Consider the following 17,303-nt stretch of genomic DNA (forward strand, 5'->3'; position numbering starts at 1 on the left):
TGGACTTTAAACCATGCTCAGTTGGTACTAAGGGGCCCAAAGTGTGCCAAGAAAATATCCCCCACACCATTGCACCAGCAGCAGCAGCCTGAACCATTGATACAAGGCAGGATGAATCCATGCTTTCATGTTGTTGACGCCAAATTCTGACCCTACCATCTGGATGTGGAGCAGAAATCCAGACTCATTGGACCAGGCAACGTTTTTCCAATCTTCTATTGTCCAGTTTTGGTGTTGCTGTGTGAATCGTAGCCTCAGTTTCCTGTTCTTAGCTGACAGGAGGGTCACCCGGTGTGGTCTTCTGCTGCTGTAGCCCATCTGCCTCAAGGTTGGACGTGTTGTGTGTTCAGAGATGCTCTTCTGCAGACCTCGGTTGTAACCAGTGGTTATTTGAGTTACTGTTGTCTTTCTATCAGCTCCAACCAGTCTGTCCATTCTCCTCTGATCTCTGGCATCAACAAGGCATTTTGTCCCACAGAACTGCTGCTCACTGGATATTTTCTCTTTTTGGGACCATTCTCTGTAAACCCTAGAGATGGTTGTTGGTTAAAATCCCAGTAGATCAGCAGTTCCGGAAATACTTAGACCAGCCCGTCTGGCACCAACAACCATGCCATGTTCAAAGTCACTCAAATCATCTTTCTTCCCCATTCTGATTCTGATGCAGCAGATCGTCTTAGCCATGTCTACATGCCTAGATGCATTGCCCTGCTGCCATGTGACTGGCTGATTAGAAATTTGCTTCAACAAGCAGTTGGACAGGTGTGCCTAATTAAGTGGCCAGAGGGTGTACATTTGCTTCATTTCAAGGTCTGATCACAAAGCTTGAATGATACTCAAACACAAACACGCTGTCAAAGTTCTGCAGCCCCTGAGATGAGCGTCTCTAAAGCTGACTGACTGTGAAGGATCAGCATCTCTGTAGTAATTTTCCCGCTGATTCCAGAAAAGGTTCAGAAATTGTCGGTGTGAGCTGCATGTGTGCACGCCAACGGCAAAATTTGTTCAGTGAGAGAAACAAACGAGACATCATAGCGGTGTCGACAAACAACACATGATTTTAGAACATGTCAACATTTCCTGGATCAGATTATAGACAGTCTTCAGTCAAAGCATCAACAACCTGTTGCATCTTCCTCCAGCTACTTTAAGACCTTCAGAGAGACTGGATCACTCAGATCCAAATCCTCCTACAGCAGAGTCAGGCTCTTTATCTCCATTTCACTTCATGCACTCACGGGACAGAGAGCTAAAATAAGTGTGATGAGTGGGTCACAGAGTGAGCATGAAAGTAATTATGTTTCATGAATAAATAAGAGAGAAGCATATCAAGGCTTGTCCGATAAATAAGCACCTCTAGTCGAGCATAAATGCAGAAATAAAACAGAACAGAATTGATTGGGGCCATGAAAGAAGTAGCAACAAGTGGACAATACTTCTCTGATAGAAGTCAAACCACAAAAAAAAATCATCACTAAGAAACCATGCTCATTTGATCACTTCCAGGAGGGAGATGGGACTCTGAACCAGGCCTTAAATCATCTAGTTTGGCCTGAATTTCTCTCTTTCTGGCTTGAACTCATTTTTCTGTTTGTGTGAAAGAGAGAGTGTGTGTCAGAGAGGGAAAGTTTTTGGTTTGCAAACACAAACGGCCTCTGTGTCCCTCACAGGTGGAGCTGGAATGCAGGACGTCCAGAATCTGGCAGGACCGACGCTCAGGATTGGATTCGATGCAGAGTATCAGTGGATCATTATGAACTCAGTCTTTGTGTTGACTCTGACCCCTCTTCATGAGACCTGCAGATTTCAACATGCCACCCTTCACACTTGGATGATCCTGAAGTGATTCTGAGCCTGGCGTGTCTGAGTCATGAGTGAGTTGTAAAGCTCACTGTGCGGTGAGCGCAGGCATGCGTGTAGACGAGATTTCCCCTGTGGTTTTATTCATCAGACACCTCACAGAAGGTCTGAGACACAGAGGCTCTTATCAAAGTCAGACAGAGGCGGACATTATTTTTTAGATTAAAACAAAAGACAGAACAGATTTCTGTATTAACAGGCTTTACAGCACAGACTTTCAAAGTTAGAGATTAAAAAGCTTGGAAACACATATTGGAAACAGACAGACACTGATCCTCCTCGCTCCCCTCAGGCTGTTTGTAATTATCAGCCTTTGAGCACAGAGAGGAGAGAACGGACTCTGGGCCAAGAGACAACATGACATTTCTCCTGGGATTGAGACATTCATGCCACAGAACCCTTATTAGACACTTGGATGTTTCCCATCTGTAAAAAAAAAACTCACTGAGCTGGAAAAAAAAGCTCAATGTGGACACACTCAGGTTCAGCTTCTCTGTCCTCCTGGATGAAAGTGTTCCCCATGGAACAAAAAGAGGTTACAAATATATAGTCAGATTATATTCAGATCAGAAATTTTTACTGGACTGAAGCACATTTTCCTTTCAGTTTGAACTTTTAACCCCATCAAACTCTTCTTCTCCTCCTCCATCCTCTGCTCCCTCCTCGGCTCACACTTGACTTGACAGCCTGAGCGAGGGACCCGAGTGTCTGGCTCTGCAGTTATCCCAGCTGCTCCCAAAGCTCACACAAACATTTCTCACTGGAAAACTGCCTCCCCGCTCAAAAATAGAGGAGATGTTTCAGGTGCAGCAGTTTTTTTTTTAATGCAACATGCAGAAACAAAACAAGTTCTACATCCCCTATGTTAGACTTTATTTACCTAAAAAAAAACACAGGGCTGAGAAGGTTTGATTCAACTGTGTTTTAACAATGCAAGCAATTAATGTTTAATGCATTTTTAAGTCAACAAATCAGAAATAATTTCTAAATTTCCAAACTGTTATCAGCTCATGATTCAGAAAAAAAAGCGTTAAAGTTGACCTCTGCCCTCTTGACGCTCATCTGCACCCTCTTCCTCCTCCTTCTCCTCCTCACTCCTCAGGGTCAGACTCGGGGCTATCGTACCCAAGCTGGTTCGCGATGGGAAAGTGAGCCCAGTACGTCCGGGCCAGATCCTGAACCCCTGCTTCATTGGCCTGCCCTCGCAGCTCCTCCAACCAGCCGATGAAATCAGACGACCACAGACCCCAGTATGGCATACTCCGTCTCTCCCTTCCCTTCACCCTTGCCTCTTCCTCCTCCTCCCTCCTGCCGGCTGCTTCGCTCCCCTCTGCTGCTGTCAGAGAAGACAGAGAGGTGCAAACATTATTTCACACCTTGTCATGTCAAAATTGCTGCATAACACAATGTCAGGTCCATATATGTAATTCGGAGCACACCGGAGGGGCTGACGCACCTGGAGGAGGGAGGAGGGAGAGCTGGAGGGAAAGGAACAGCATGACCACACACACAGCACGCATGATGCCAGACACTGAGGGACAAAACACAGACAGAGGAACCCAGAGAGAGGAATGAAGGTCCTTATAGAAGATTTTAGTGAGGGCCGTCACTCAGAGTGGAAATACATGATCAGGTGAACAAAGCGTCCTTTAAAAGCCTCACAGGTTTCGGCTGGCAGAGGATGAGGAAGGAAATAAAGCTGCCATGTGTCACAGCTGTACGTCTTACCTGATCAGTGGGAGATTATCCTCCTCTTCCTCTCTCCCTCTCTGACAGACTGCTCTCAGGATGTCATCTCGAGTCGAAGCAGAAAAGAAGGCAGACATGTTTGTTTTTCACACGTTGGCTCTTTGCACCTGCCCAAAAAGGTGTGTCAGGGAGACTCCTTCATAAATCTGATGCTTTTTTTTATTCAAAAGTAAAGTTTGATTTTTAGTGTCAAAATGTCAGGATGTGGAGTTCTCCTTGTTCCTCAGCAGGAACAGCACATTTTCATCTTATCCCTGCTGAAGGTTTGAGGCGTCTTCCTGGACGTGGAAACTAAAAGAACTCTTGTGTTAATGTTTTCTGAGTAACAGAGGTTTAGAGAAAACCTTCTCCTGCTCTGGTAATCAGATTATTATGAGTGCTAACTCATTTCAAAATGTATCCGTTTCCTCTATCGATCAATCATTCTGCTGCAGTGGTTCATCCTCCACCTCACTCGTCTTAAATATCTTATCAGTTTCCAGCTCCTCAGCTCATCCTGCCGACTTCTTTCAACACCACGCCCAGTGTCTGGACTCCTGATCTCAGTCTGGTCATCCCTTGGAGTAAAGGTGATCAAAGTACATTTCTTATATTTTCTAAACTTGCAGAATGAATAGTCACAGTCACAGTGACGTTTCTCCTGACTGATTTGTTCAAAGTCACCAGAACCAAACTTCAGACTTTTGAAGCCAACATGAAACCACTTAAACTGAGTCATGCATCGCCAAAGATCCTTACGTTTTGGGCCAAATTTTGGCTTCCCCTCATTGGCGGAAATTCCATGAAATATTGTCTCTGTCCAAGCCGAGCCCATCCGGGTGACAAGACCACACCATGAATCAAGACCGAGGCCTCAAACCTTTGTATTTGGTACTGGGCCAAATTTTGACTTCCCAGATTTGGTGGAAATTCAATTTCTTTTTTTTATCTTTTCATTTTCTCTCTTGCTTTCTGTTGATCCACTTCTCCCCAATATTCTTTTGCGGCAGTGCAGTCTTTCTCTGCCATGCTACCAACGGACAGCAGATGATCCACTGTGGAGACTGCCTCAGAGACACCCAGCCATTCTTGGGTTACAGTTATTGAGAATATTCCTGACTAACTCTGTGATTTCAGGTTTCTATCTCAGACAAAGGGTGCGTTTGTCTTAAGCAAAATCTTTCAATCAGTGGTCAGGCAACTGTACCATGTCCCTGAGTTTCTCCTCAACCTCTGCAAGGTGATCAGGGGGCAGAAAAGCAGCCTCCCTAAAATCTATCCAGCTGTGAACTTTGGTCTTTGCTACATTTCACCAGCTATGAGCTGGCCCTTTAAGGACACTGGACAGGACTCCTACCAGTTCTGCCTTGATAAGGGATGTACAGCCAGAAAAGTTGACCGAGAGCCACAAAAATGACCGTGGTACTACAAAGAGCCACGTCACACACGGGGTCTTACAAACACACTTCCTCTCACACATAAACAAAATGTCATGAAATGAAAATCAACACATTTCCAATTTTTAAAGCCAGGTTTGTTGGTTTTTGTGTGTTTAAATTTGAACTAGAGAAAAGAAACTGAAACTTCAATATCAATCTGTACAACCAAACATTGAGCAATACTGATCCCAATGTTGGCATCAGTATATCAATATTTTAGATTGATTGGCACACCTCATAGCTATATTTTTATAAATCGATCAATGGCCACGCATTGAAAGGCAAAGAGCCACAGGTTGGCCCCCCTGATCTACAAAGTTCAGGACACCAGCTACCTCTCTAGACCCACTGACAGAGGACAGCTCCTTGTGAACTGCCGGCTTGGAATAAACCACCAGGGCTTTGGCGGTCAGGCTACCTGAGGAAATGTTTGGGCTCATGCTGGCAGATGGAGGTGAGATCAGAGCTTGAGGGTGACCACCAGCTGGTGCTGGGATCGACATGACTGCAGGGTAGGAAGTGGTGTAGGCAGTTCCAGGATAGCCCTGTAGGGGAATGGCACTTTGCATAGATAGAGACAGCAGCTTGCTTGTTTTGGACGTGGATTGGTGTTGATCAGGAGGAGTTTAACATGGTATGGCCCAAACATTGCAAGGTTGGAAAACAGACTCAGTGAAGAAGATAGCTTTTTGGACAGCAGGGAGGCTAGTGTGCCTTAGCCGTTCGAGCTCTGCTTTCCAGTTGTTCCTCAAAGTCTCCAAGTGTCATCATGTGATGTTCAAACACCTCCATGTTTTTGTCGACATATCCTCTGAGACTTTCCTCTTGGTTAATGGTACTACTCACAGTCTCTAAAATCAGTCTCCAAGATTTTAACCTTCTCTATGACTGACCCCAATTCCTTATAGAGGTTATCGCTGGGATTGTAAGGGAAAAGAGATTTCTCCCTCTTCATCTCTATCAGCAGGCTCTCAATGTTCAGACGAGTAAAGTAAACTGATAAGTGTGTAGTGACCCTTTCATCCCTAATTTTGTTGGTAGGATACTCACTAGGCTCAATCCCTACAGCAGGAGTAAAAACGTCTGTGTGTCAACATTGAAATTTGCACCATTGCTGTGACATTTCAAGAAGTGTCTGGAGATGTTCTTCATTCATGTTAATTTATTTATTTATTTATCTGTCTATTCTAAGCTCATTCAATTTTCTGTTTTGTTGTAAACATTTGAGATTTACCTAACAATTAAGTCACACCAGAAATACAAACCCTGCTGTTCAAAGTTCAGTATAACAACTTTTTTTAGTTTTTTTTTTTTTTTTTCCAAACACAAAGATCAAATAATTTTCCCGTCCCGTACAGGCCACCTTGCCCACCCATGTTTTCTACAGTCGTGGTTCAGTTTTAAGGCAAGGTGAGATGAAACACAATGAGAGGTCACATCTGGATCCAGACTAATGACACAGACTAATTATCCTCTGTTGTGTAAATTTAACTCTGTTGTTGTCACATCCATCAACAGCCTCAGTGTGACACACTTTGGCCTGAAGCTGCAGATGAATTTATCTTTTTCAAGGTGAAAGGAAAGAGTGTAGCATGGAGAGAGGGAAAGAGGAGGGGGGATGAAAAGAATCATGTCCTAGACAGTTTTCACACCTGAGATCCAGACAGACTGAACCAACAGTAGGCCACAGAGCGGAAACTTAGCCGACGGGTTTTTTTATTATCCGACTGTCAATTTTTTGTTATGGTCCGTCTGGAGGGGATATGAAAGACAGCGTGCAGATGTTTGCCTGTGAGAACTTAATGGACTTTTTATTTCATATTTCTCTTAAAGTCAAAAAATCAAATCGAGTGAAGTAGCAGCAGGTGTTTGTCTACACCTCAGAAACTGTTCAATCATTTTCCATCCAGTTTCATCTCAATATGCTTGATTGGTGTGAGTGTAATAGAGATGATATTGCAAAAAAAATGTTGGGACACAATTAGATCAGAAAGAATTGTAGAAAAACAAGCGAACAGATTAATGGGATGAGTTAAAGATGTCTGTCCTCATTCAGTGAATAGATTGTGCATAAAAGAAGTCTGATTGTGAGAAAAGAAAAAGGTCTGACGACAGCTGGGAAATTAAGTGTTTTAATCAGCCTGAGTCCATCAGGAGCGAGGAATAAATTTTGGACTATTTTCAGCTTCAGTTTATCTTTGCCTTGTGATTTTTCAGCCTGAAACAGCAATTTGAAATCTCTCATACCATTCAAAAATTTACAAAAAGTCACATAAATTCCTCTAAAAGATGACTTTTATAAAACCCAAACCAAATATTAGGTGATTATTTTTAAAGGCCTTCAGAGCTCTCTACTATTGATAGGAAGAAACCTTCAAACAGTTGTGTTTCTGTGATTGAGTAGCTTCTTTGTGAACTTTTTTGAATAGTTTTTAAAACCAGTGCCTTAACTTTTACTTTTATTCCATCTCATCATCCAAAGAAATCAATTCAAGGCTTTAGCTTGATTCATCACAATCAGTTTCTCCTGCAAACAACAAAAGAACTAAAGCTGATGTTTTGGTCTCGTCAAAAGAAGTAATTACTTGTCTGGAATAAGTTTTATTATTAATATTTAGATGCAGGGTATAAAAACCATTACAGGTTTATGTTTCCACTGGTGAAAACCTCAGGGATATGTCGAGGTTGTGTCCCTACAGATAAGACAGCGCAGCAGCTCTGTTTGTGATTAATCTCTTCGCTTGTGTATTCTAAGCACGTAAGCATCAAAAAGGTGCATGAAAGCAATGATTTCCCCACAGTCAGCCAAAGCAAAAAGAGAAAAAAGGTTGGTTTATTTTTTTATCCAGTAGGGGAAGCAGGTCTTTTCTTTTCTGCTGACTGCTACCTTCACATATTACAAAGTCAAACTGGTGTGACATAAATAGGAACACAAATGGCCCTTCTTGCTGGCATTGTTCAGCACAGATTGTGAAAAGTACACTCCTTGTTTTATGCTGTGTCTGATTTTATCAGTGTCATGTGTATTGGGAGATGTGCTCTCCCTGCGTCAGGCTTTAGTGTTCCACTTGGACAATGAACAGCCCTCACTGAGAGTGAAATCATGTATTTCTTTTTTTAAAGTCTGAGAGTTTTACTGAAGTGAAGGTCACACAAGTTTACAAGATGGTGAAATCCACTGTTCATTTTTGAAATAACATTTTCTTGGCTCACACTCAGGTACATTTAAATGTCAGGACACCTGTTTTACAGCCACATGCGGACATTCATGGATCAATGTGTCTTTTAGAAACTGGAGGAGACTTTTTGAGTCCATTTTTAGGCAGATATATATCTGATTTTTTAATCTGATGGCAGGCACATTGAAGGATGTTTGGTCACTTAGTTTGTCTGAGAGGGAACTGCAAAGATTGTTTTGGAAAGATTTTTTCCAGACCTTTTTTTTCTCGTCATTGATGAGTTACACAGTGTTCCCGTACACCTGCCACATCGAGAGAAAGTGAAGAGTCCAAATGTAAAGAAACAGAAGGGATAAAAGGATTTCAGTATGGCATGAGGAGCCTGTCAGCGTGGATGTGTGAAGCAGCCGAGCTCTTACAGGTGCTGACAGATGACAGAAAATGGGACATAAAAAATGTGCAAAGAGCTTTGAGGAGATGAAATGTAAAGGGCAAGGCGGAAGAGTCATTAACCAGTCAATACATCAGCACAGGTTGCTCAGTTAGACGGCTCGCTTGATTCTGCTGTCAGAACACTCAACATCCACTTAGTGAAGGCTAATCATCCGGCTTTTTGTGTTTCAATCATTCTTTTCTGGTTGCTGTGCTCATTAGGGTCCCAGCCTACTCTTCAATCTTTTGTGGTCTCACCCACACCCACTGATCAGTCAGAGGGAAACCTGTCCATATTTTCACTTAAAGATGAGGTGCTCTGCTTTTTTTCTTGAATAAATTAAAGGCAGTCTGCTTGTACCAGCTGTAGCTTCTTCATCCCCCTTTTCACATACACAAACATCATCACACCTGGAATTAAAACATTGAACACTTATTAAACCCAGACTGAGCTCTTGTACACTACAGAGAACAAAACCACATTGCTGGGCCTCAGGCATATAATTAAAGATTGATTTATTGATAAATTGAGTGAATAAATCGTTAAGTACAGTTTAATTCCCATGCATGAAATAAGCTTGAGGGACACAGATGACTAAAAACAGTCATGAGTGATTGTTTTTTCTATTTGGTTGTCTTTCAGTTGGGCTCACTGGGAACTGCTCAGCTCCAGCAGAAAAGAAAGAAAACAAATAATCCAAAATTCTCCTTTAAGCAAATAAACAAAAAAATAGTGGCTTTTTTTCCCTTATATATAATCATCTCCGGTGGAGCCAGATTGTTATTATTGATAGTACAAACAGCAGCTCCACTAAGCATGCTAAAAGCACAACACTGCCATCATGTGGACAGAGGAGGTACTGCACCGTGCTTGATTGACTATGCAGCACCTGATTTAAATTTTAGTGCCAACATTTTTCTGGTAATGTGGAGGCATGCAGTGCATCTGAGCTCAAGTGGAGGGTCCTTGAGAAAGACCAATATCCTGATTGCTTCCTAGATGTTTATATATGTGGATTAAAATGGAGATGCTGATTGAGAAGCATCCTTCAATATGAACATTGGTTTGTTTTAAATTCAGGAAGCATTTCTGCATCAGTCGACTCACAGTCTATAGCCTGTTAGGACAAGTTCAAGGGGAAAAGAGCTCGATTTTCATCGGCTGTAGTTTTACAGTTCTTTGCAATGTTTTAATGAACAAAAGAATTCTCATCATTTTTTCGGTGATACAGTACCATAGTTTGATCCTGATGATTCATATATCCACCTCATCTTATTTTAAACATACATACAGTGGAGACAAGAATTAAGGAACAATTTTTGATAGCATTCAGATTTATCACCATATGAGGAACCCATGATTCCCCCCCCAAGTCACTCAAGGTTAAAGGTTGGTTTCGATTACTTAGACTCTGAATGTTTTGTTTCCTCTCAGTTAAAAGTAAGCCACGCCCACTGTTTTCACATTCGCTTTGTCCAATTCTTTCAGCTTCCACAATAGTAAAATATATAAACAAGTTTTTTTTTTGTTTGTTTTTTTTTTCAGTTTGAGGGGGATAGCAGCCCTCATCTTTGTGAAACACTCCTTTGCCTCGAGGCTCCAATAATCTGTGTTAATTATTGCTAAAATATGATTGGACAATCACTAGGGGGCGGGGTTTTGTCTGTCTGGATTGCTTTCACTTTCATCATCAACTTCTAATTTCATATACTGAGAGTTTTAAATTATTAAACCAACCTTTTTCATCATTTTATCCTACTCTTAATTAATCTCTCAACTTTAAAAAAAAATCTCATTTGTCTTATCCCTTAGGATACAAAAAGGTATGACACATTTTATTTCATTTTTGATTTTATTTTATTGTGTTTTATTTAATTTTTTTCGTTGTCGGTGTTGTTGTTTTTTTCACTCAGATCAAACTTATCAGGTTAATTTAAGTTTCTCAAAAAGTTTTACCAAGAAGTTTTTTAATATTATAATTCTTCAGTCAGCTACAGACACACAGTGAAGAACAGAACAGGAACATGCTCAATGTGACACAACACAAAACAAGAGAATAGAGCTACAAATGAACGCAAAGCACAGTGAGTGCAGTGCAGACCTGAAGCCAGTGGCATGGGGGTAGGATATCAGACTGCTTTAGCCCAGCAGGTGGTAGTGTTTTCTCAATTTTAAAGATCGGACAACTGAAAAAAAAAACAGCTGATATATAATTCTTTTAACTTGACAGTTTTTAAATTCCAAGAGATTAAGGTCCTCCTAAATGTTCTCTGTAGTTCTCATTGCAATTCATATGTTTTTTGTTATACATTGATCACTATTTCTGTATCTTGTGCGCAAGGAAACTGAGGAATGTAGTTCACAGTACTGTAATACTCACCACGTTATCCATATTTCTATATATCCATAGAAAAATCAGAAAAAAAAAGGAAAATTCAGGAAATTCTTTTAAAAAATGGGCTAACCCTGTACATTTGGCATAATATGTAACCAAAAAATGTGCTGAAAAAAACACACTGGGAACACTCCTAGGGGCCTGACCAAGAGGGACACAAGAGGGTGAAAAAAGCTTTCAGGGGTTCATTTTTTGGTGCTATTAAAATTAAAATTGTTGGGGGCAAAAAAAAGGACTGACCCCTATTTTTTTTTAGTTTTTTTGTTTTTGTTCTTGTTTTGTTTTTTCAGAATTTGGAATTTGGATAATAAAATCCTGAAGAAACACAATTGTTTACCCTCTGGGCTTTGCATAAACACTGGATAATTATCAGAGCTGGCTTGTAGGATGTTTTGTGATAATTTGTTGGGTTTATGAGGGGGAACATGTTAATTGGTGTGTGGTTAATTGATGGAAAAGGGGTGGAGATATGAGGTGATTTCCTTTTTTTTAAAGTCACCTGTCATGGTTTGGGTGGTGTGGATGAGAGAGAGGGGGTGAGTTGGGTACAATTTTTTTGTTGACAGTTGTTTCCTTAAAATTACCATTAAATCATTTTTTTCATGTTACAATCAGATTGTTTTAATTTGATTATTTTTCACAATAAAAGATCAATTGTTTATCATTGGATTTGAGTGATTTTTTTTTTTTTTTTGCATCAACAAGTCAGACATTTTACCAGGCCAAACCTCAACGGGTTATTTTTTGTGTGTTTTAAAAGCTGCTACATGACTGATGGTCTTAAGCCTGACAGGCCAAGTTCAGGGAACACTTTCTTAAAATTGGAGATCAAAGTTAGTTATTAGATATTTAGGAAAGGAAGACAGTTGCCAACCACACATTTCAGCACATGTGATTTTAGTATTCTTCAAAAGTTTTTATTGAACAAAAGTATTTCAATTCTCATCACTTTGTCGGTGATACAGTACCATAGTTTGATCCTAACGATTCATATATCCACCTCATCTTATTTTGAATATATACATACAGTGGAGACAAGAATTAAATAACAATGCTCAATAACATTCAGATATATCATATAAAAGCTGAGGAACCCATGATCATCAACACTTCCATTGGTAAACAGATGCACACGGCAAAAGAAAACTGACAAGGTCAATGTTTGGTTGAGCTGAAGGTCGACTTTTTATTATTTAGGCTTGTGTTAAACTGAGCAGATTAAGTGTAGTTTCTCAAAAAGTTTTACCAAAAAGGTTTTTGTTATTCTTCAGTCAGTATCCTCATACTGTAGCAACAGACACATACTGGAGAACAGAACAGGAACATGTTCAATGTGACACAATATAAAGCATGAGCGTAGAGCTACAAATGAACGCCAAGTATAGTGAGTGCAGTGCAGACCTGGAGCCAGTAGTATGGGTACAGGATGGCACATTTGGTTACATTGATAAACATTCAAACTCTACAGGAAATCAGAGGTTTTCCCTATTGCATTAACACTTCTCTCATTTTTTCAAAGTAGTATAAGTATTGTGTTCAGATTTTAAACATCATCACTACTTATGGCTGAGTCTGTGAAGGAAGAAACAAAAGGAGAAGTGAAGAAAACACAAATGGGAGAGAAATCATGTAGAGGAATGATGAAAATAAGAAAAAGGCAAGAGAGTGATTCTGGTCACTTTGTGAAGTCACTATGTGAACGAGCAATGATTCAAACCTCAAGAGAGGAATTTAAATAAGCTTTAAAACAATGAAAAACTCAACAGAAAAACTCAAAAACAAGCGTTTCTTTTCAACTTAGGAAATGAAAATAAAACAATGACGGGCATCTTGACACAACACATCAAGAGGAAGGTCCCTCGGAGGTTTGAGTCCTCTCTGTTCTTCTGCGTGGATTAAGAGCAAAGGTGTAACCTTAAATGTGTGGTTGGAAACGGACATAACGCATGACATCCATTTTCATTAAGCGAAAAGAGCTCAACACCCCAAAAAGGCCTTCTGTCAGGCCTTCTGTTAGGCATCCTGTTAGCAGCTGCAAGGTCATTACAAACGTTATGAATCCAAGAGATGGAGGCTTATTATCCTCAGAGGACGTGGTTGCAGGTTCCCTCACACAGTGCTTCCTGTTTTGGGGTTTACAGCTCATTTGGAGAGCTAAAAGAAGTTTCACCTGATCCCCACTGAAGGGTGACAAATTAAACTCTTAGTGAATGAAGATCTGGATGTAGCACAGACGCCACAGCGACCCCAAAGGTCCAGAGCTAAGGCTTGAGTTAAGACAGTCAGGGAGTGGCATTAGTATCGTGTGTGTTTCATGAATAGTGTGTGCTTGTGTGTGTGTGAGATCCAGTGTAGGTGTGAGCATGTGTGAGTCACAGCAGTGCTTTGACCAGGTACAGCTTCTCTCCGTGTTCGCTGGTGAAGATGGGGGCTTTCTTGTAGTGCTCCACTAGTTCGTCCATGGAGTTGAACCTGCGCTGGCCGATACAGTACACTCCCTCCGTCATTTGCACTTTGAAGTGTTTGTTCTTACTGACAGCTTTCAGGGACACGGAGAAATCACTGGGCTGGAAATTTTAAAAAAGAGGAACAGTTAATAATCACTTTTTAAATAACTAACGGTGAAATTTGAAGACAGACACAGAAAAATCAATCCGAATAAAAAAACAAACATCAAAGGGGTTATATCCCTTATCACGCTGAGTTTGAGCTACCAAACAAGTTCTTTCAGGACCTCTCTGCACAGACTCACCGATGATTCGCTGTCCCGTATGAGGAAGTCGCCCTCCTCTCCCCTTTCGTTGAGGATACACTCGGCCTGGTGTCTCGTGATGTTTCCGTAGTACCAGTCCCTCCCAGCAAACTTCCCTGAGCGAGCTGGAGCCACGGAGCGGTTCTGCGGGGAGCTCGATGTGGAGGTAGGGAGCCCGGGCCGCTCATCCAGAACCATCACATAGTTTTTAGGCACCAAGCCCACCATCCCACGTGAGTTCTTACACCTCCACCATTCGGGGTCATTCTCCGGCTTCTCCACCACCTCCATCACCTCGCCCTTCTCAAAGTTCAGCTCCTCCTCTGTCACCGAGCTGAAGGGGTAGAGAGTTTGCACCAGGTGGAGTACTCCTCCACCCGCACGCCCGTTTGCCAACAAAGTCCCTTGAGAACCTCCTGTGTAGCCCCGAGAGGGATCCCCCTCCCCTCTTTCATCAGCTCCTCCCAAATCCTCCTGCACGTAGTTGGAGGGGAACCAGCCTACCCGGCCTCCCTGGCTGCCCCGCCACCATCCGTCACTACATTTCTCCATCACAAAGACCATGGAGCCCTTGACCAGGGTCAGCTCGTCATCTCGCTCCGCTGTGTAGGCAAACTTGACCACAGCGGGGATGTTGAGATCGTAGATTCTCTCGGCGGCTCCTCCTCCTCCTCCTCCTCCGCTGCCGTTGGAGGGATACTCTGTGTCTGAGCTTGGCGTGGGGGAAGCATCACGGGCGCTTGTCTTCCTCTTGGTTTTTCCTAAACCTGCAGCACGAGAAGAAAGACAGGGGAGTGGTGACATAACAGAACAGCTTTCTTTTCTTGCCTGCAAAATAAGAATCAGAGATTTCTCTTGTGATTTAAAAACGATAACTGTATGGTGTTGTTGAGTGAACAAAAATGTCACATAAATCATGAATATTAAAGCCCTAATCAGTGATTTTTTGGCTTTATTTGTAAACCAAATATTGACAACCCCTCATTAAATTATCTGACAGTAGTGTAAGCTGGAAGTCAATGCTGCATAGAGGCATCCTGAATCTAATGCGTCATTAATTACTACCGCCAAGGAGGTTATGTTTTTGAGGGAGTCAAGAACGGATCTTGATGAAATTATCAGAAAATGTTCAAAATGGGATAAGGAAGAAGTGATTACATTTTGGAGGTGATCTGGATCACCGTCTGGATCCAGGATTTTTTTAAAGTATTCTTTATCATTGTGAGATCGGGCCGTTTCCACCATATGAGTATAAAACTCCAGGATAAATGGTCGAATTGCTTTGCAAAACAATACAAGACAAGGTCACTATAATTTCTGACAGATGTAAAAGTATGATTCAGATCCTGGCAATATTCTGGATACTAAGATCTGGAAAATGAAATATGTACTGGGTCATCATAATTTTCAACTCTGTCAGGAAACAAATTATCATACAAACCTGTAACTAACATCAAATTGTAGCAGAAAGTCTGCTTAAAGGGGGTATAATATTAAAGTAGGACTAAAGTGTTGGTGACAATCACAATATGCTTGGTGGAGGTCTGCGTTCTCTGTGTGCTTTTCTAGTTTGGTTATGCTTTTGCGAGTTTAGTGTTTTAATATTCTGTCAATTCAGACTATGGCATGTAACAAAACCAGTTAAAGAGAGCTGCAATTCAAAACAATCGGCTGAAAGAGGCTAAAATCCTCCCAGAGTTACAGCTAATGAGAAAGTCAGCAGATAACCCTCACTGGGTTTACCACAGCCTTTTCAGAGCAGACGTTATCTTTATCAAATGTTGATAAAAAACAGCTCTAATTTCATCTCAGTGAGCCAGAAGCTGTTGTTTCAGATGCTGGTGAGAAGCTGTGAGAGCTGGAGGCCGTTTATAGAAAGCAGGAAGTGGCCTGAACTCCACAGGGAGCAGAGAGAGGTTAGGTCAGCAGGAAACTAATAATTGCACTCGTGGGCCCTCGGAAGCACAAAAACTACTTTAGAAAAATAAAGGAGAGAGGCTTTGCTCTTAGAAACCTCTGTGGTGAAGCACGGATCGATAGCCCTGAAATAGAAACAAAGAGGTGTGCACGTCCACCTGCACCGTGTATCGCAAGCCAGAGAATCCCATCTCCTGCTTGATATCATGTCGACACTTCACACATCTCTGCTCTTCAGTCGGCTGGAAACATTTGGTGCAGACAGGGAGGGAAAAGTGGAGCAGGCACTGTGGGCTTGATGATGACAGACACATCCAAGAACAAAGTCAGCTCCTCTCCCTCACCTGTCTCTGACTCCTTTCAGTCAAACACGTCTTTAAACACATGTTTGCACGCTTTAACTTCAGGAAGTCTCTCAGCTTGAGCAGAACCACGGAGGTCTGTTTAAATAATAATGCTTCACTCCACAGCTGAAAACATTTAAAACGTTTACTTGACAGTTGCGTCTGATGTAAGCGTATCTCGTGTGTGCTGTTAATGACAGAAGTGAGTTTCTTGACAGCTAATCACCCAGTTTCTCCCGTCCTCTGAGCCCGCTGAAATGCCACAGAAATGTCACCGCTGAATAGAACATTTACATTGTTTGGGAAATTGCTGGGTTCACGCAGAGTAGCATGAAACTTGTTGGCAGAGAGGAAGAGGAAGAAGAGGAGGAGGAGGAGAAACTGTGAGAGACGACGAGGGGTCCCTTGGCAGCTGTTTCTCACACGCGCAGCAGAGCGAGCATATCAGAGGCCGCAGCTGACAAAAACGCAAAGAAGCAGGATGAGAAGGGAATAACAAGCAGATCATGTTTATGGATACGGTGAGGATGCTACGTATCTGATAGGTCTGTGAGTGACAGGACGCTTTATTGACTTAAAGACAAAGACAAGGGTCGACTCTTTGTCTGTTTTATCCTTCCTGAGGGATCACCTGAAGAAGGCCTGTCGATATCAGCCTACTCTCCCTCAGGTTGAGCAAATCACTTTAACTCACACACATACACACACACCTTTCTTCTGCACTCATTTCCACTTCAAGGCGCTGGCCTGCCGGTTAGAGCAGCAGCAGGCGATATTCCCTCCTCCCACACATTCACTCCCAACCTTCACCTACCTCTTCATCATGAGGAAGGAGGTTTTTGAGCCCACAGGACTGGAACTCAGAGGGAACTAAGTTTGACGAAAGAGTCAGTGACGGCATGTTGCAGCATATTGCTTCACTGGAGGACGGTACTGGACTAGAGAAGTCCTCACAGCCCAGCTCTGAGATATAAAGAAAGTATAATGAATGCTCTCTTTGTTTACTTTTTCTTTAAGTCATTTCTCATTAGTGTCAGGTGCTGGAAAAACATCAACAAACTCTACTTCTGACTGAGGAAAATTTTCTCCTTAAGGGGGCGATATGGGCAGAATATGTAAGGCTTTTTATGGTAGGATCAGGACCAGGATTGTATCTGGGGTTAATTTCATATTCACGATTTTTTCCATCTGCGAACAACATTTTTAGCCCCCCATTTTTTTATTCTGCGATTTATCGGCGCCAATTTCACAACTTT

General features: G+C 41.9%; 1 protein-coding gene across 1 annotated transcript in view; it reads right to left on the bottom strand.

Moving 5' to 3' along the window:
• Nucleotides 1-11,960: 11,960 nt before the first annotated feature.
• Nucleotides 11,961-17,303, bottom strand: part of nck2a (NCK adaptor protein 2a) — a 42,935-nt gene continuing 37,592 nt past the window's right edge. The window contains exons 3-4 of the mRNA XM_074695388.1: nucleotides 13,787-14,553; nucleotides 11,961-13,601 (exon numbers count right to left, since the gene is read on the bottom strand). Coding sequence (XP_074551489.1) covers nucleotides 13,407-13,601; nucleotides 13,787-14,553 — 962 coding nt within the window. The 3' untranslated portion in view covers nucleotides 11,961-13,406. The remainder of the gene's footprint in view (nucleotides 13,602-13,786; nucleotides 14,554-17,303) is intronic.

Source organism: Halichoeres trimaculatus, unplaced genomic scaffold (genome assembly GCF_033239565.1).
Source record: "Halichoeres trimaculatus isolate MK-OKI-2021-1 unplaced genomic scaffold, fHalTri1.1 fHalTri1_scaffold_19, whole genome shotgun sequence".
Lineage (NCBI taxonomy): Eukaryota > Metazoa > Chordata > Actinopteri > Labriformes > Labridae > Halichoeres > Halichoeres trimaculatus.